At 40.2% G+C, this 12,827-nt stretch overlaps 1 protein-coding gene across 17 annotated transcripts in view; it reads left to right on the top strand.

The window, feature by feature from the left end:
- PAM (peptidylglycine alpha-amidating monooxygenase) overlaps nucleotides 1–12,827 on the top strand; it is a 268,465-nt gene that overhangs the window by 155,049 nt on the left and 100,589 nt on the right. For all 17 annotated transcript variants that reach the window (XM_054715025.1, XM_028149816.2, XM_054715030.1 and 14 more), the window contains one exon: nucleotides 11,655–11,742. In XM_054715025.1, coding sequence (XP_054571000.1) covers nucleotides 11,655–11,742 — 88 coding nt within the window. The remainder of the gene's footprint in view (nucleotides 1–11,654; nucleotides 11,743–12,827) is intronic.

Genomic DNA, 12,827 nt, shown 5'->3' with positions numbered 1-12,827 from the left:
AGGAAGGAAGGAGAGACTGAAAGAAGAGAAGGAGGGATGGTGGGAGGACAGAAGCAATGTTGTTCTTGTTGTCTGTATTACAGAATAAGAGGACTTGTAAATGACAAGCCCTTCCCTAACTGGATCTTCAAATCAGATAGAAAAATGACAAAGCGCCATCTGTTTTCATCTAGGTTGTTTTAATTTAGACCTGCCTTATGGCAGACTCTTAACTGTTTAGGGAAGATGTGTGATTGGCAAATTATTCATGGATTTGCTTTTTCCTCCTACTTCACTTTCCTGGTTTGAAGTGTTGATTTTGGAGAGAAAGTGATGATAATGAGAGTTGTACTTCGGTCCCTTGAAACTAATCTTCAAGTGGGCTGTCTGAAGCAGCTATTATTTGGATTGTACAATGTGTACAGTAGCCTTGGAGCCAGCTGAGGATGAATTTCCATGAGGTGCTCCCCATGGGAATATGCACTGTAGACCTGTAAGGCCAGAGCAATGTGCCTTTATTTTCCCCCGACATACTTTGGTGGTGATCACAACAGAAAATACACCTATAACAAACTCTCTAAACAGAATATCCTCCATGGTTAACAGCTAAAGATGAAAATCAGATCTTGGAAAGTTGAAGGAAGTTGACCATTGCCTGATTGTTGTTACTCTGTATAATAATTAAACATCACCAAGAAAAAATGTTAGGACAGTGTTCCCAGATCCTGAACTTTAACTCTAGAGACAGAAAAATAATTTAGATTCCTAATTGTAGAATGCTGAGGAACACCAAATGTGATTTAGGTATAAATAATTAAAATGTCAGCATTAAAAATCTCCTCAATTTCATAGCCACGTATTTGGCAGTCTAGAAGAAAATAACAATCTATAATAATAAAAGTGTAATATGCTAATTAGACCGAGCAGCTGAATGACCTTCCGGAGGTTCTTCCAGATGACCTTCCAGACGAAGCCACAGCTGCGAGGGCCGAGGCAGCTGCCACGGCTGTGAGGGCCAAGCCCCTTGCACGAATTTCATGCATCGGGCCTCTAGTTACTCATAAAAGGAATTTTACATGAACGTTTTTTCCTTACTAATTTTATGTTTTCTCTGTGCGAGTTCAGAGATAGTCTTGTTTCCTCCTGTTTCACACTTGCTTTGAACGAAGGCCACTCTGCACATCTGTGTTAACATGAAGGTCATGTTTCACAACAGGACTACAGGTCTCACATTAATACTGGTTACTGGTTTGTTTCTGGAGGTTAGTGGTGGTATATGATTTCAGAGCTGGGGACTATAAGGACTATAAATATATATCCTGGAATGTGTTACGGCTCTCTTAATATAAATGTGTTTGCTTTTACATAATTTAAAGTTGAAAAGTACAAGTGAATATATTCAGTCAAGAAAAATATTCACGGGAGACACATAAAGGGCTATAGTAGAACCAGGGAACTAAACATTCCTGCATTTTCTCAGGCAACTCTCTTCTAAGATTAAACTGTTCCCAGTTCTAAGGTCCTTAAAGGATCTTATACGATTAATAAGTGATTTTAGTATTTCTTCTCTTTATGGCTGGGAGGATTGTATGAATAGTAAAGATTTTGTCTCTTTTTCAAAATAGTTTCATTTTCAATGTAAGTCCTTTAATGTACTATCCCCAGGTGATTTCTGATTACCCTTATTTGCATAATCCAGCAACCACAGAAATTTATGTGTAGGCACCTAAAATAGAAAACCAAAGAGAAGTACCACAAATTATTTATATAAGAAAATGTTGTATATGTTATCTCATTAATTCTTAGGATGACCCTGAAGTTAGTCCCATTTTAGAGTTAGAGAAACAGAGACAGGAACATCAGCGTTCTTGATTTAGTTGGGTGTTAGGACAATAGTTTGTATGGAATCTGTGTTCATATAATCAGCCCACCACTAGCCATTGTTTACTGATAGCCTGCCAGACACTGTATTTTTAAGCCATTTTACCGAAGAGGAAACAGAGTCAGAGAGGTTAAGGAACATGCCCAAGCTTTTTGCTGGCTACCCTACTTGTATGCCATTTAAATCCTAACAGGTTTGGGTGCAAGGGTAGTGGTACAGGAAAGAAAGAAAAGAAGTTATCAAGTGGATAGATGGAACTGAAATACAGTAATAGCACATCTCTTTCTTCCTCACATCAAATACAATTATTCTTTCATTCCCTTACCTTCACTCCCTACTGGGAACACTCCGGTCAGTTTTGCCCACAAGTAAGTAAACCTCATCCTACCTAATAAACTAGTAATATGCAAATTGACCGCACCTTCGCTATGCCCAAGCCACGCCCACCAGCCAATCAGGGCGAGTATGCAAATTATCCAACAAAGATGGCGGTTAATTTGCATACGCTGAGGGAGGGAGGAGTGAAGACTGAAGACAACTTAGAAGGAAGAGGGAGGAAAAGCGGAAAGCAAGGTGGCTGCCAGAGGGAAAGCCCGGGCGGGGCGGGGCGGGGCAGGGCAGTCGGCAGCAGCTCACGGGTGCAGGCGCTGTGGCCGCAACAGCAGCAGCGGCAGTGGCAGCACACGCGGCCGCAGCGGCCACTTGCAGGATTCTTCCTGCAAGTGGGCTACTAGTGAAAGAATAAGAACCATCTTATTCTTTCAATACACGTGAAATTTTAAAGATTGGCAAAAGGAAAAGGGCTTGCATGTTTAGATTGTATGTTGGGAGAGTGATCATACATAACTTTTCCAGACTCCCAAAGTGAAAGTTCAGTAGTGGTAACCAAGGCTTTTTCATGAATGAAGCCTTTTTGTGGGTTGTCCTAAATTCTAGGTTGCAGGGTGCCTTATTCATTGGAAATGAAGACTTGTAAAGACCTATAATACTTGGTTTATTCATTTCTTAAGTCACTTTTATTGCTTTATACTTTCTTCTTTTATTATTTATGCCTTTAAAATGCTTGAATGCCAGTAGGACATGTGCCACAGGGTGTGTAGGGACTCAGTAATTGTTTGCATAATACATGAGTGAACACTGAACAAGTGTTTTGTTTGGCCATTTTCTAAGGCAACATATCAAAGAGTAGCCAATTTACCTTTTTGCCTTAAATTATATTCTTGTTTGAATGTAAGGAAATATGTGTTTTTTAAGAAAAGCCACTTGTTCATAAATTCTGCTGTGTGCCAGTTAACGGGGATGTGAGGTATGACACAAATTTAAGGAAACCCCAGCCTGACAGAATTCTGGAAGGCATGACTACACATGTCAGGGCGTAGGAGAAGGACTTTCTCCTTTTGCTTTTCAGATTTCTGGCGGGGGGGGGGGGGGAATCACAAAAGGAAGAGTACAATTCAGATAGCTTATTAAGATGATGTTAAAGCCCTGGCCAGTTTGGCTCAGTGGATAGAGTGTTGGCCTGTGGACGGAAGGGTCCCATGTTCGATTCTGGTCAAGAGCACATACCTTGATTGTGGGCTCGATCCCCAGTGTGGTGCATGCAGGAGGCAGCTGATCAAAGATTCTCTCTCATCATTGATGTTTCTTTCTCTCTCTCCCTCTCCATTCCTCTCTGAAATCAATAAAAATATATATTTTTTAAAAAGATGGTATTAAAAACCAAAGTTGCATTTGAAAAAAATCATAAATTGGGCTTTATGCTTGTGTGACTAATTAGGTAATTCTTTTTAGATAAACATACTTCTTAATTTTGAGAAAACACCATCACAGTTGTCATGGAATTTATATGTGCATATACCTGTCACATTTACATATGAGCATACGCAACATTTGATGTGTTCATTTGTCTGTGTTGAATTATTAAGTGTGAATTAAAGTGGGTGTTTGAGGAAATACTAGAATGAAGATAAGTATAATTTGTATACTTTGAACAAAATCATAGCTCTCCCTAGAGCATTGCTTTTGTTTATTGTTTTCCTAAGAAATCCCAGAATCTGGGTGGGTGAAGGTCTGATAAAATCTGCATTTGACCACTGAACTGTGAGGCTGTCTAAAAGGTGTTTTACAGACACTCAGAGGAATTGGCTCTGACAGCAGCCCATTCAGCCAAGAAATTTGACTGTCATCGTCATCCACTTGCTTTCCTTCACATGGATGACCAGTAAATAAATGTGTCTTTTCCTTAGTGAATGATGGCAGGTCCCTATCTATCAAAATGCACTATACAAATGAGATAGAAGCCATGGAATTTAGAAACAGATGAAATTAATCTAATGATCCGTTGCTTTTTGTTTTCTTGGGCTTCTCTCTTGAATGTAGAACAATTTCTATTGCAGAATTGCACACTTATACTTGACTATTTCCAAATGTGGCCTTTCTTAAACAAAGCACACATTAAGGTGATGCTGAGATGCTTCAAAACCTTCAGGGACAACCTAATTTTGATCATGTTCATGGGTTAGTACATAGTGTGACTATAAAGATCAAGGTCTGGCACAGTTATAATACTCATATATCCACATTTTATGGCTTTGACAGCAGTAAATAAAAGTATGTGTGTGCATGTGTGTGTGTTTGTGTGTCTGTGTAAATCCCCATCCTCATAAAATCACTCTGTCACCTTTTGGCTTCCACCTAGGATTTTCCTCAGAATGAATAATGTAGTCTCTGTCTCCCACATGACCATTGGGTCCCTTCCAGCAGGCACCCTAGGAAGCTGTTCTAGTTCCATAGTGAAAGCTACGTGGAGAGAGCTGAGATAGCACAAATAAGATACTCTATTCTAGGGTCTCTGATGAATGGACAAACCCTAATTTGCTTGGTCATATCATGAAGGAAAAGCTGCTGCTATGGACCTTGTTTCAGAGTATTTCTTAAATGTCCTCCATCCTTAGGTCACCCAAATGCCCATATTTCCAACATGACCCTCAACAAACCTCAGGGTTTTCTCAAGTAATAAAAAAGGGAGGGGAGAGGAGTAGGAATCATTTTATTGTATTTTATATAGCTGAGATGTAGGAAAGTCTTTAATTAGATACAGGTAGAGATTATCAAACATAACTGGTGGATGTTAACTAGACTTATCTTGGTGATGATTTTACAATATATACAAATATCAAATAATAATGTTGTACACCTAAAGCAATTATAATGTTATATGTCAATTATATCCATATGTGTGTGTGTGTGTGTGTGTATGTGTGTGTGTGTGTGTAAGTCCCCATCCTCATGCAATTACTCTGTCACCACATATATAACATGTGGACATAGTTTTTTTAATGCAGTAATATCAAAATGCCACCATCATCCCACCCCCAGTAAAATGGTCAGTTCAATTCAGAAAGCCGGGTTTGGATCGGAATTGCTGTGTAAACGTCCTTCAGTGGCAAGGGTTTGTGGTGCTTTGATGCTGAAGTAGCCGATTCAGCTATTTCATGGGGGAGGGGGGGCAACTTCTCTAAAGATCAGTATGAATTTTTCTAGTCAGAGAAAATTTCATGAGAGAGATAGGCAAGATTTGATCTGGCTCGGGGAAGGTCTGCAGAGGGGAGGAGAATATTCCCGCGGCCAATGGTCTGAGCAATGGAGGAGCACGCCAGACAAGAGTGTGCTCCTTGCTAGCTGCATGGCCGAGGACAAGTTCCTGGGCCTCTCTCTCCTCAGGCTCATTTGTGGGAGGGAAAAGAGACCTGCTCCTGTGGTTGTTGTGAGAAGTAAATGAGCCTGGCACAGGGTAAGCCCTCAGTAAATGTTAGTGATTCTGGCTGTTAAGTGAGATGGGCTGCCTGATGTGAGTGCCGAATGCAGGTTGGCAGCAGTCATGTTAGAAACGTGGTGGGCTAGCCGACTGGTGCAGTATCATGCATGACCTGGAAAGGCAAGAGGGAGGATATGGATTCAGTTCTGGGGTAAAGTAATAGGGGACTGTTATAGGAGTGACGTCACAAAAACTGAGCTTAATAGAGCTTCTGCTGTTTCATCTTGCATAGCCTGGCTGACAGGGTATTTATTGATTATTTCCTTGGTTCTGGCATATGCCAAGAAATTCAGTTTTAAAAGGTATATCATCTAGAAGTTTTATTCTTTTTGTGCTAAAATTCATTTTTTAAAAATTAGTAGGAGTTCTGTTTTATTTTTTATTATTATTTTAATCATTATTGTTGAAAGTATTGCATAGGTCCTCCTTTTCCCCCCATTAACCTCTTCCAGCCCACTCCTGTCCCTTCCCTCTCATGGGCTAAAATTCCTTTATTTGGAAGTAAGGGTTATTTTATTTAATTTTTAGTTTGTGTTCAATTTGTAGGACTTGCTCAGGTATCTTATTTCTTGGATAATTTGGCAACAGTAGCTTAAAGTCCTTGTAAAACACGTTAAGGATGCTTTCTGAATTGTGTGTTATTGTCCATGCTAGTGAGAGTTAATGACCATTTCTCTTTTAAATTTTCTGATTAAAATGTTCAAGCCAAAGGTCTTTCTGCTTGTGTCGAATTGCTTTATGGATACACAGGGAGCTGGTAGAAGATCATATAATCCGCCATTGCTGTGGGTTTTTAACATGCTGCCCAATGGGCAGTATTGCTGTGAGCTTTACATTTTTCTGAACCTTTTGGCTCAACTGCAAGATGACACACATTAAGGCTGATCATATCCTACACTTCAGTTACAATTTAGAGCATTATCCTCACTTCCTATGAATGGTTTTTGAAGTATAATATGTATTTTTTGGAAATAAAGACATATTGATGTGAGTGATACTAAAATTCGGAGGCCTGCTTGTAATTTTTTTCATTATGACAATTTCCTCACATTATTGTTTCTTAAACCTTACACCTCTCTATTCTCTCAATATTGAAACAACTCTAAAGGATCAACTAACTTTTGCCTTCAGAAACCTTTTTATATATTTATTTTGAAAGAAACCTTGTTTTTACTATTTGTCCTATGCACGTAAAAGAGCAAGGCAGTCCAAGTTAACTAAGATGAATTAACTGGATTTTTAGTATGCTCACACTATATAGTATATTCAGGCACTAAAAAGGTTGATTGTAGTCAGAGTCCCCTGTTATTCATCTGTGAAACTTTTCAAAGATGCACTTGCCTGTAATGACCTCGGGAGATTTGAATGAAATATTGATGAAGAAAGGGGCAAGGTTGATCTAGCATTGACGCTGGGCACCTGTATTTTGAACAAGGTACTACTGATGCACAAAACCAAGGGTAAAGTACTATTGATGGAAATTGTTTAGTAACATGGAAAAATACCCACAGTATGCAAAATAAACTTTTTATTGTGTATAATATGTTCCCCACTTGGAGGAAAAAAGAAATAGAGTTAACAACAGTTATCTCTAATGATATATCACACAGCAATTCTAGAAGGCCTAAGTTCTGGAGATCCAAACTTGCATCTGCAAATCAGTTCTTTTTTATTCCATAGGTTAATTATCAAAGCCTATATATAATACTAGAGGCCCGGTGCACGAAGTTCGTGCATGGGGGGCGGGTGTCTCTCAGCTCAGCCTCCACCCTCTCCAATCTGGGACCCTTAGAAGGCAGTCGGACATCCCTCTCACAATCCAGGACTGCTGGCTCCCAACTGCTCGCCTGCCTGCCTTCCTGATTGCCCCTAACCGCTTCTGCATGCCAGCCTGATCACCCCCTAACCACTCCCCTGCCAGCCTGTTTGCCCCTAACTGTCCTCCCCTGCAGGCCTGGTCACCCCTAACTGCCCGCCCCTGCAGGTCTGGGTCCCCCCCAACTGCTGTCTCCTGCAGGCCTGTGTGCCCCTCACCTGCCCTTCCCTGCAGGTCTGGTCACCCCCAACTTCCCTCCTCTGCCGGCCTGGTCGCCCCTAACTGCCCTCCCCTGCAGGCTTGATTGCCGCCAACTGCCCTCCTTTGCAGGCCTGGTCCCTCCCAACAGCCCTCCACTGCTGGCCTGATCGCCCACAACTGCCCTCCCTGCTGGTCTGATCTCTCCCAATTGCCCTCCCCTGCTGGCCATCTTGTGGTGGCCATCTTGTGTCCACATGGGGGCAGGATCTTTGACCACATGGGGGCAGCCATCTTGTGTGTTTGGGTGACAGTCAATTTGCATACTACTCTTTCATTAGATAGGATTCCCCTACTGCGTACTTTTAGCTAAAGAGGGTGTTCCACATTATCAACAGTAATTTAGGATTGGTTGTATGTACATGGATGTCTCCTTAATCGCTCATTCCTCCACTTGGCTATCTGTGTTCTTCGAAGTCTTTCCACGTCCTGGGTCTGGCAGATATGTCAAATGTTGACATGAAGATCCGGATATCTTCTTGGAAAGGAAAAATAGAAAGCCAAGAGTTAAATGAAATTCTGTCTTAGTTCACATTCTTAGTGTATTTTATGGCCCTGATTGTAGTCTGATGTTAGCTAAAAGAGGCCATAAATCCCCAACAACCTCATACAGTTACAACAAATTTTGCTTAGAACTCCAGAAAATAGACCCAGTTATCTCCTTGCTCAATATGTCTCCCACACACATACTTTCAAGTCTTTCATTTCACATGGCATTATCCTTTGAGAAATCTTTCAACCTGTGCACTGTGTGTCATCATATTTCCTTTAATTAATATGCATGAGGCACTATTTCTGGAGTTTTAGTCCTTCAGGAGAATTTGGGTCCCAGGACTTAGTCACACTCATTTGCCTATAAAATTTTCCCTGATATTCTGCCTCAGGCAATCTGAACTGTGAACAGCCATTGAGACTGAAGTACCATTTCCACTTTAGCAACTGTCATCTTATTATTGAGTTAGAAGAGTCGGTGGCACATTTAATCTTATCAGATATAGCATGCTCACAAGGCTGTGTTTATGCCTGTTTGTCCCCATCCCGAGGCTGCCTTTGTTTATTCTGCCTGTCAGAGTCACACACGTAAGTGCAGTTGTCTTCATTATTAGCCTCTAGTGCTCTTCCCCTTGGATCCTTTATTTCTTTGGTGGATGATGGGAGAAAAAGAAAGAAGAGGGAATTTCTTATAAGATGTGCTTTTAAAATATCTTTCCATATTCTGTCTTGTGTGGTGTTGAAAGCTCCAGCCTACTCAGTGGTCCTCACTGTTGTTGACGAGGGGTGGGGTCTGGATTGGCACAGCCAGGCATATACATAGGAGTGGAGAAACCCAGGAAATGAACCTGTCAGCCAGTCTTTTCCCAGTTGACCCCTTCGATGAAATTGTCCCAGTCCTGCTTTATTTTATGTATCTACTGTTTGTTTTAGATTTACATTTTGATATGACATTCTTTTTGCTGGAGGTATTTTTCAATTGCAATAAATTGTATTTTGAGCTGTAACAATGCAAATACGTCAATATACTCTTCCGTTAGGATATGAAAAAGTTGGTTGGGTGCCTGTTTTCACTCTGTACTAATAATTTACTTAGCATTTAAATTAGATCTTGAGTTTTTGAAAGAATGTATGAGTTAGCGAGAGTGTTTATGAAAGGGAACTCTAAGGAATTTTCTTTTACTACCACTTAAAGATATCGATCTGTTTCCGTGGGGGAGGAAGAACTGCCCTCTGCTCTCAGTGATCTAATAATTAAATAGGCATGAGAGAGATTAACAAGACAAAATGACCATATTTAATTACATATGTAGAGTCAGAGACCTTATATTCGTGAGAGGTTCAAAGACAGAAGGGAAATATGGGTATATAAGATGTTCTGAGCTAGGGATGAGGTAATGCAGCTTGGGGCTTCAGAAGGTAATTGCAGGGAAACCACATGTTCAGCAGTTATTAGTTTGCCCTGCCATATACAAAGGTAAAAAGTCATTTATGGTGATGACTCTCATCATGGGCCAGGTTCCTAATTTAAATTGATCTAGATAGTTAAGGGAGGGGGTCAGAAAGTTCTTTGAGCCTGCAGGGTCTCAGTTGCCTTTAGCTCAAAGTAATCCCCATAACACTGAGGCACATCCTATATAATAAAAGGGTAATATGCAAATTGACCGAACAGTGGAATGACTGGTCGCTATGATGCGCACTGACCACCGGGGGGCAGACGCTCAATGCAGGAGCTGCCCCCAGCCCACAGGCCCCGATTGCCCGATGGCGCACGGGGAATTGGGGTTGGGTAGAGCAGGGGACAGAGCCGGCTGCCAGCAGCCGGGGAAGATGGCCCGGATCCCAGGCCAGGCCTAGGGACCGTACCCGTGCACGAATTTCATGCACTGGGTCTCTAGTACCAAAATAAAAAGACAGAGACAAAAAGCCCACCTCGGGACTTTTTCAGTTTTCCTTCTGCCAGGGATGATCGCGAGAGGATTATGGGAGAAAGGAAGCAGAGCCTGCCCTCAGCTTGAGAGTTTGTGAAGATAGAATCCCTCTTCTTCTTTCTATTTCTCTTGCTAACAAACTAAGGCTTGGTAACAATATGATTTTCTATGGTTTGTGAACTGTTGTAACTGCCAATTGATTCTTTCCTTCCAAATATCTTCTTTAATCTCCTAGGCTTACTGTGTTCTTTTGTAATAGAAAACAAAGCCTCAGGTTATATGAAGTCCATTTTCCAGCCTTCTCCTGTTAGTTTTTTAAAATGAATGTGTGGGGTTTTTTTTTAGACTTTAAATTATTCTTTCCAGCACAATAAATGAAAAGCTTTTTATTTTCCCTGAAAGTTGTAAGTCAAGATGTCTCCTAGTAGGTAGCCTGTGTTTTCTGATCAACCACACTTTGCAAGTCATGGTGCTATAGTAGAACATTTTTTATTTTATAAATATGTGTGTCTCAGATACATATTTTAGCAGCAAAAGATGCTTTATTAATTTTATCAACCAGACAAAAAGAGCTAAAAGATACCGTTTTATACATACTTGAGAATTAAGATCATTTGAGGCTATTTAGCATTTTTCTGTGTAAAGGTGACTTGTAAACTACCTCATAAGACAGCAGTTTGAATGCAGACTAAAGGAGATGAGCCAAACCCAACCCAGGAAAGAGAGCTTGTGCTCAATATTGATCATGCATAATAGTATACTTAGCTTTGATTTCTTTCTTTGCTTTTCCTCTGAACTGATTTTTCTTTATTTTAATGTTTTTCAACCACTATTATTAGGAGAAAAAGAGAAAGGACATTGAATAAGTTTCAGTATCCCTTTAACAAGTGCATAGCACTCATCCTGGACAGTCATTTATGTATTTTTATAAAGATATATTTTCCACTTTTCTAGTAAATTGTTTCTCCAGATTATATCCCAGTGACTTCTGTAATTTTAAGATGGTAATAAGCTTGTACTGCATTATGAATCCTTTTGCTCATGTTTGACCGCTCACTGTGGTTTCTGTTTCGTGCCGTGTGGTGCTGTGTGTTTTATGGCATTCAGTATTCTGCTGATATCTGGATGAAATATATTGTAAATCCATAGCCTGGGGCTTTCATTTATACCCACATAATGCTCTCTTCACTTTAAAAGGGGCCTTCCATTTAAAAGTATATGTGGGTGTATGTGTAGTTTCAGCCTACTAACTCATTATTTTCTTTTTGTTAGGTAATAGTTTACTATCGTACTAAATTAAATGATCAAATCGTGCTCATCTTAAGGAATGAGACAACTTATACAGTGAGGGCATTCTATCCTAAGAGCATCAAAACATCTTTGTTATACAGCTGTTTGAACCGTTGAATAGTCTCTTGTGACATTTGTACAAGGAAGTGTAACTTGCATTCATATTCATGTATTATTTTCTCTTAACAGTTGACTTCAAACCTCGTGCCAGCATGGATACTGTCCATCATATGTTACTTTTTGGATGCAACATGCCTTCGTCCACTGGAAGTTACTGGTAAGGAATAATGGGCTCATAGTAGAAAGGGGTGTAGAAAATGTGTGTTTTTAATAAGTACAGAGTGCATCTGTGCAAGTATTCTACAATTGATTAATAAATAGGCAGAATATTTTCTTCTTTAAAAAAGAACTTTGTTCTTTTGCATCAAGTCGTGCTCATGTTTTTTGTTTTTGTTTTGTTTTTGTGTGTGTGTGTGTGTGTTTTTCGTGCTCATGTTTTGCTCATCACAGTTATTTCCTCTGCTCTGGAGCACATCCATCGGTCTTTGACATTGACTTAATAAAGATATGTCTGTTGTCACAGAGAGTGTGTGTCAGGATGCATGCAGCTTGAAAAGAAAGACTAAAAATTTAGATAATGGGTACTCTGGTGTTTATTTTATTTTATTTTTTTTACGTTCATGAAGACAGCACCCTGGCTGTATTCATTGAGCACTTTTTTATTCCAGACACCATTTCATTTTACCCTAACATCTCTGCAAAGCAGGTATTATCACCCTCCCTTTTCAGACAAGGAGCTGGAAGCTCAGAGATTCAGTAACCTGCTCAAGATAACGCAGCCAGTTAGTGTCAGACCAGGATTGAACCTTAGGTTGTCCGGTTCCAAATCCAGTTACTTCTGTTTCACCACACTGTGTCTTATTTATTCAAGTAACTGTTGCAGTTTTAGAATTTATTTTAATCACTGTGGTGAGCCTTAATACCATGTCATGAACAATCAATAAACATCTATTAAATGCTTGTTATATGTCAGAACTGCAGCAGATGCTGTGGGAGGTTCTAAGATAAATAGATATGTTTTCTACCCCCAGAAGCTTACAGCATAATTATGACTTGAGATCTTCCCTTTCATTTTGTTCTTCGGTGGTAAGAAGATCAGTGAACTTTGAAAATAGCTGTGCACTTTAAGCCTCACATTTTGCACTAATAGTCAGAACCCTGTTACATATTTAACAGCGCAGAGTGACTAGTGTGTCTTCCTTTGCACTGGGAAGGGGTCTGTTCTCTGGTCCTGTTGCTGCATGATCACGTAGGTTGATAGACCCTGCTCTGCGCATCCTCGTGTGCATTAGGCTGACTCGA

This window comes from Eptesicus fuscus, chromosome 4, assembly GCF_027574615.1.
Source record: "Eptesicus fuscus isolate TK198812 chromosome 4, DD_ASM_mEF_20220401, whole genome shotgun sequence".
Classification (NCBI taxonomy): domain Eukaryota; kingdom Metazoa; phylum Chordata; class Mammalia; order Chiroptera; family Vespertilionidae; genus Eptesicus; species Eptesicus fuscus.
Note: the sequence above shows the minus strand (reverse complement) of the source record. Positions and strands in the feature narration are given on the sequence as shown.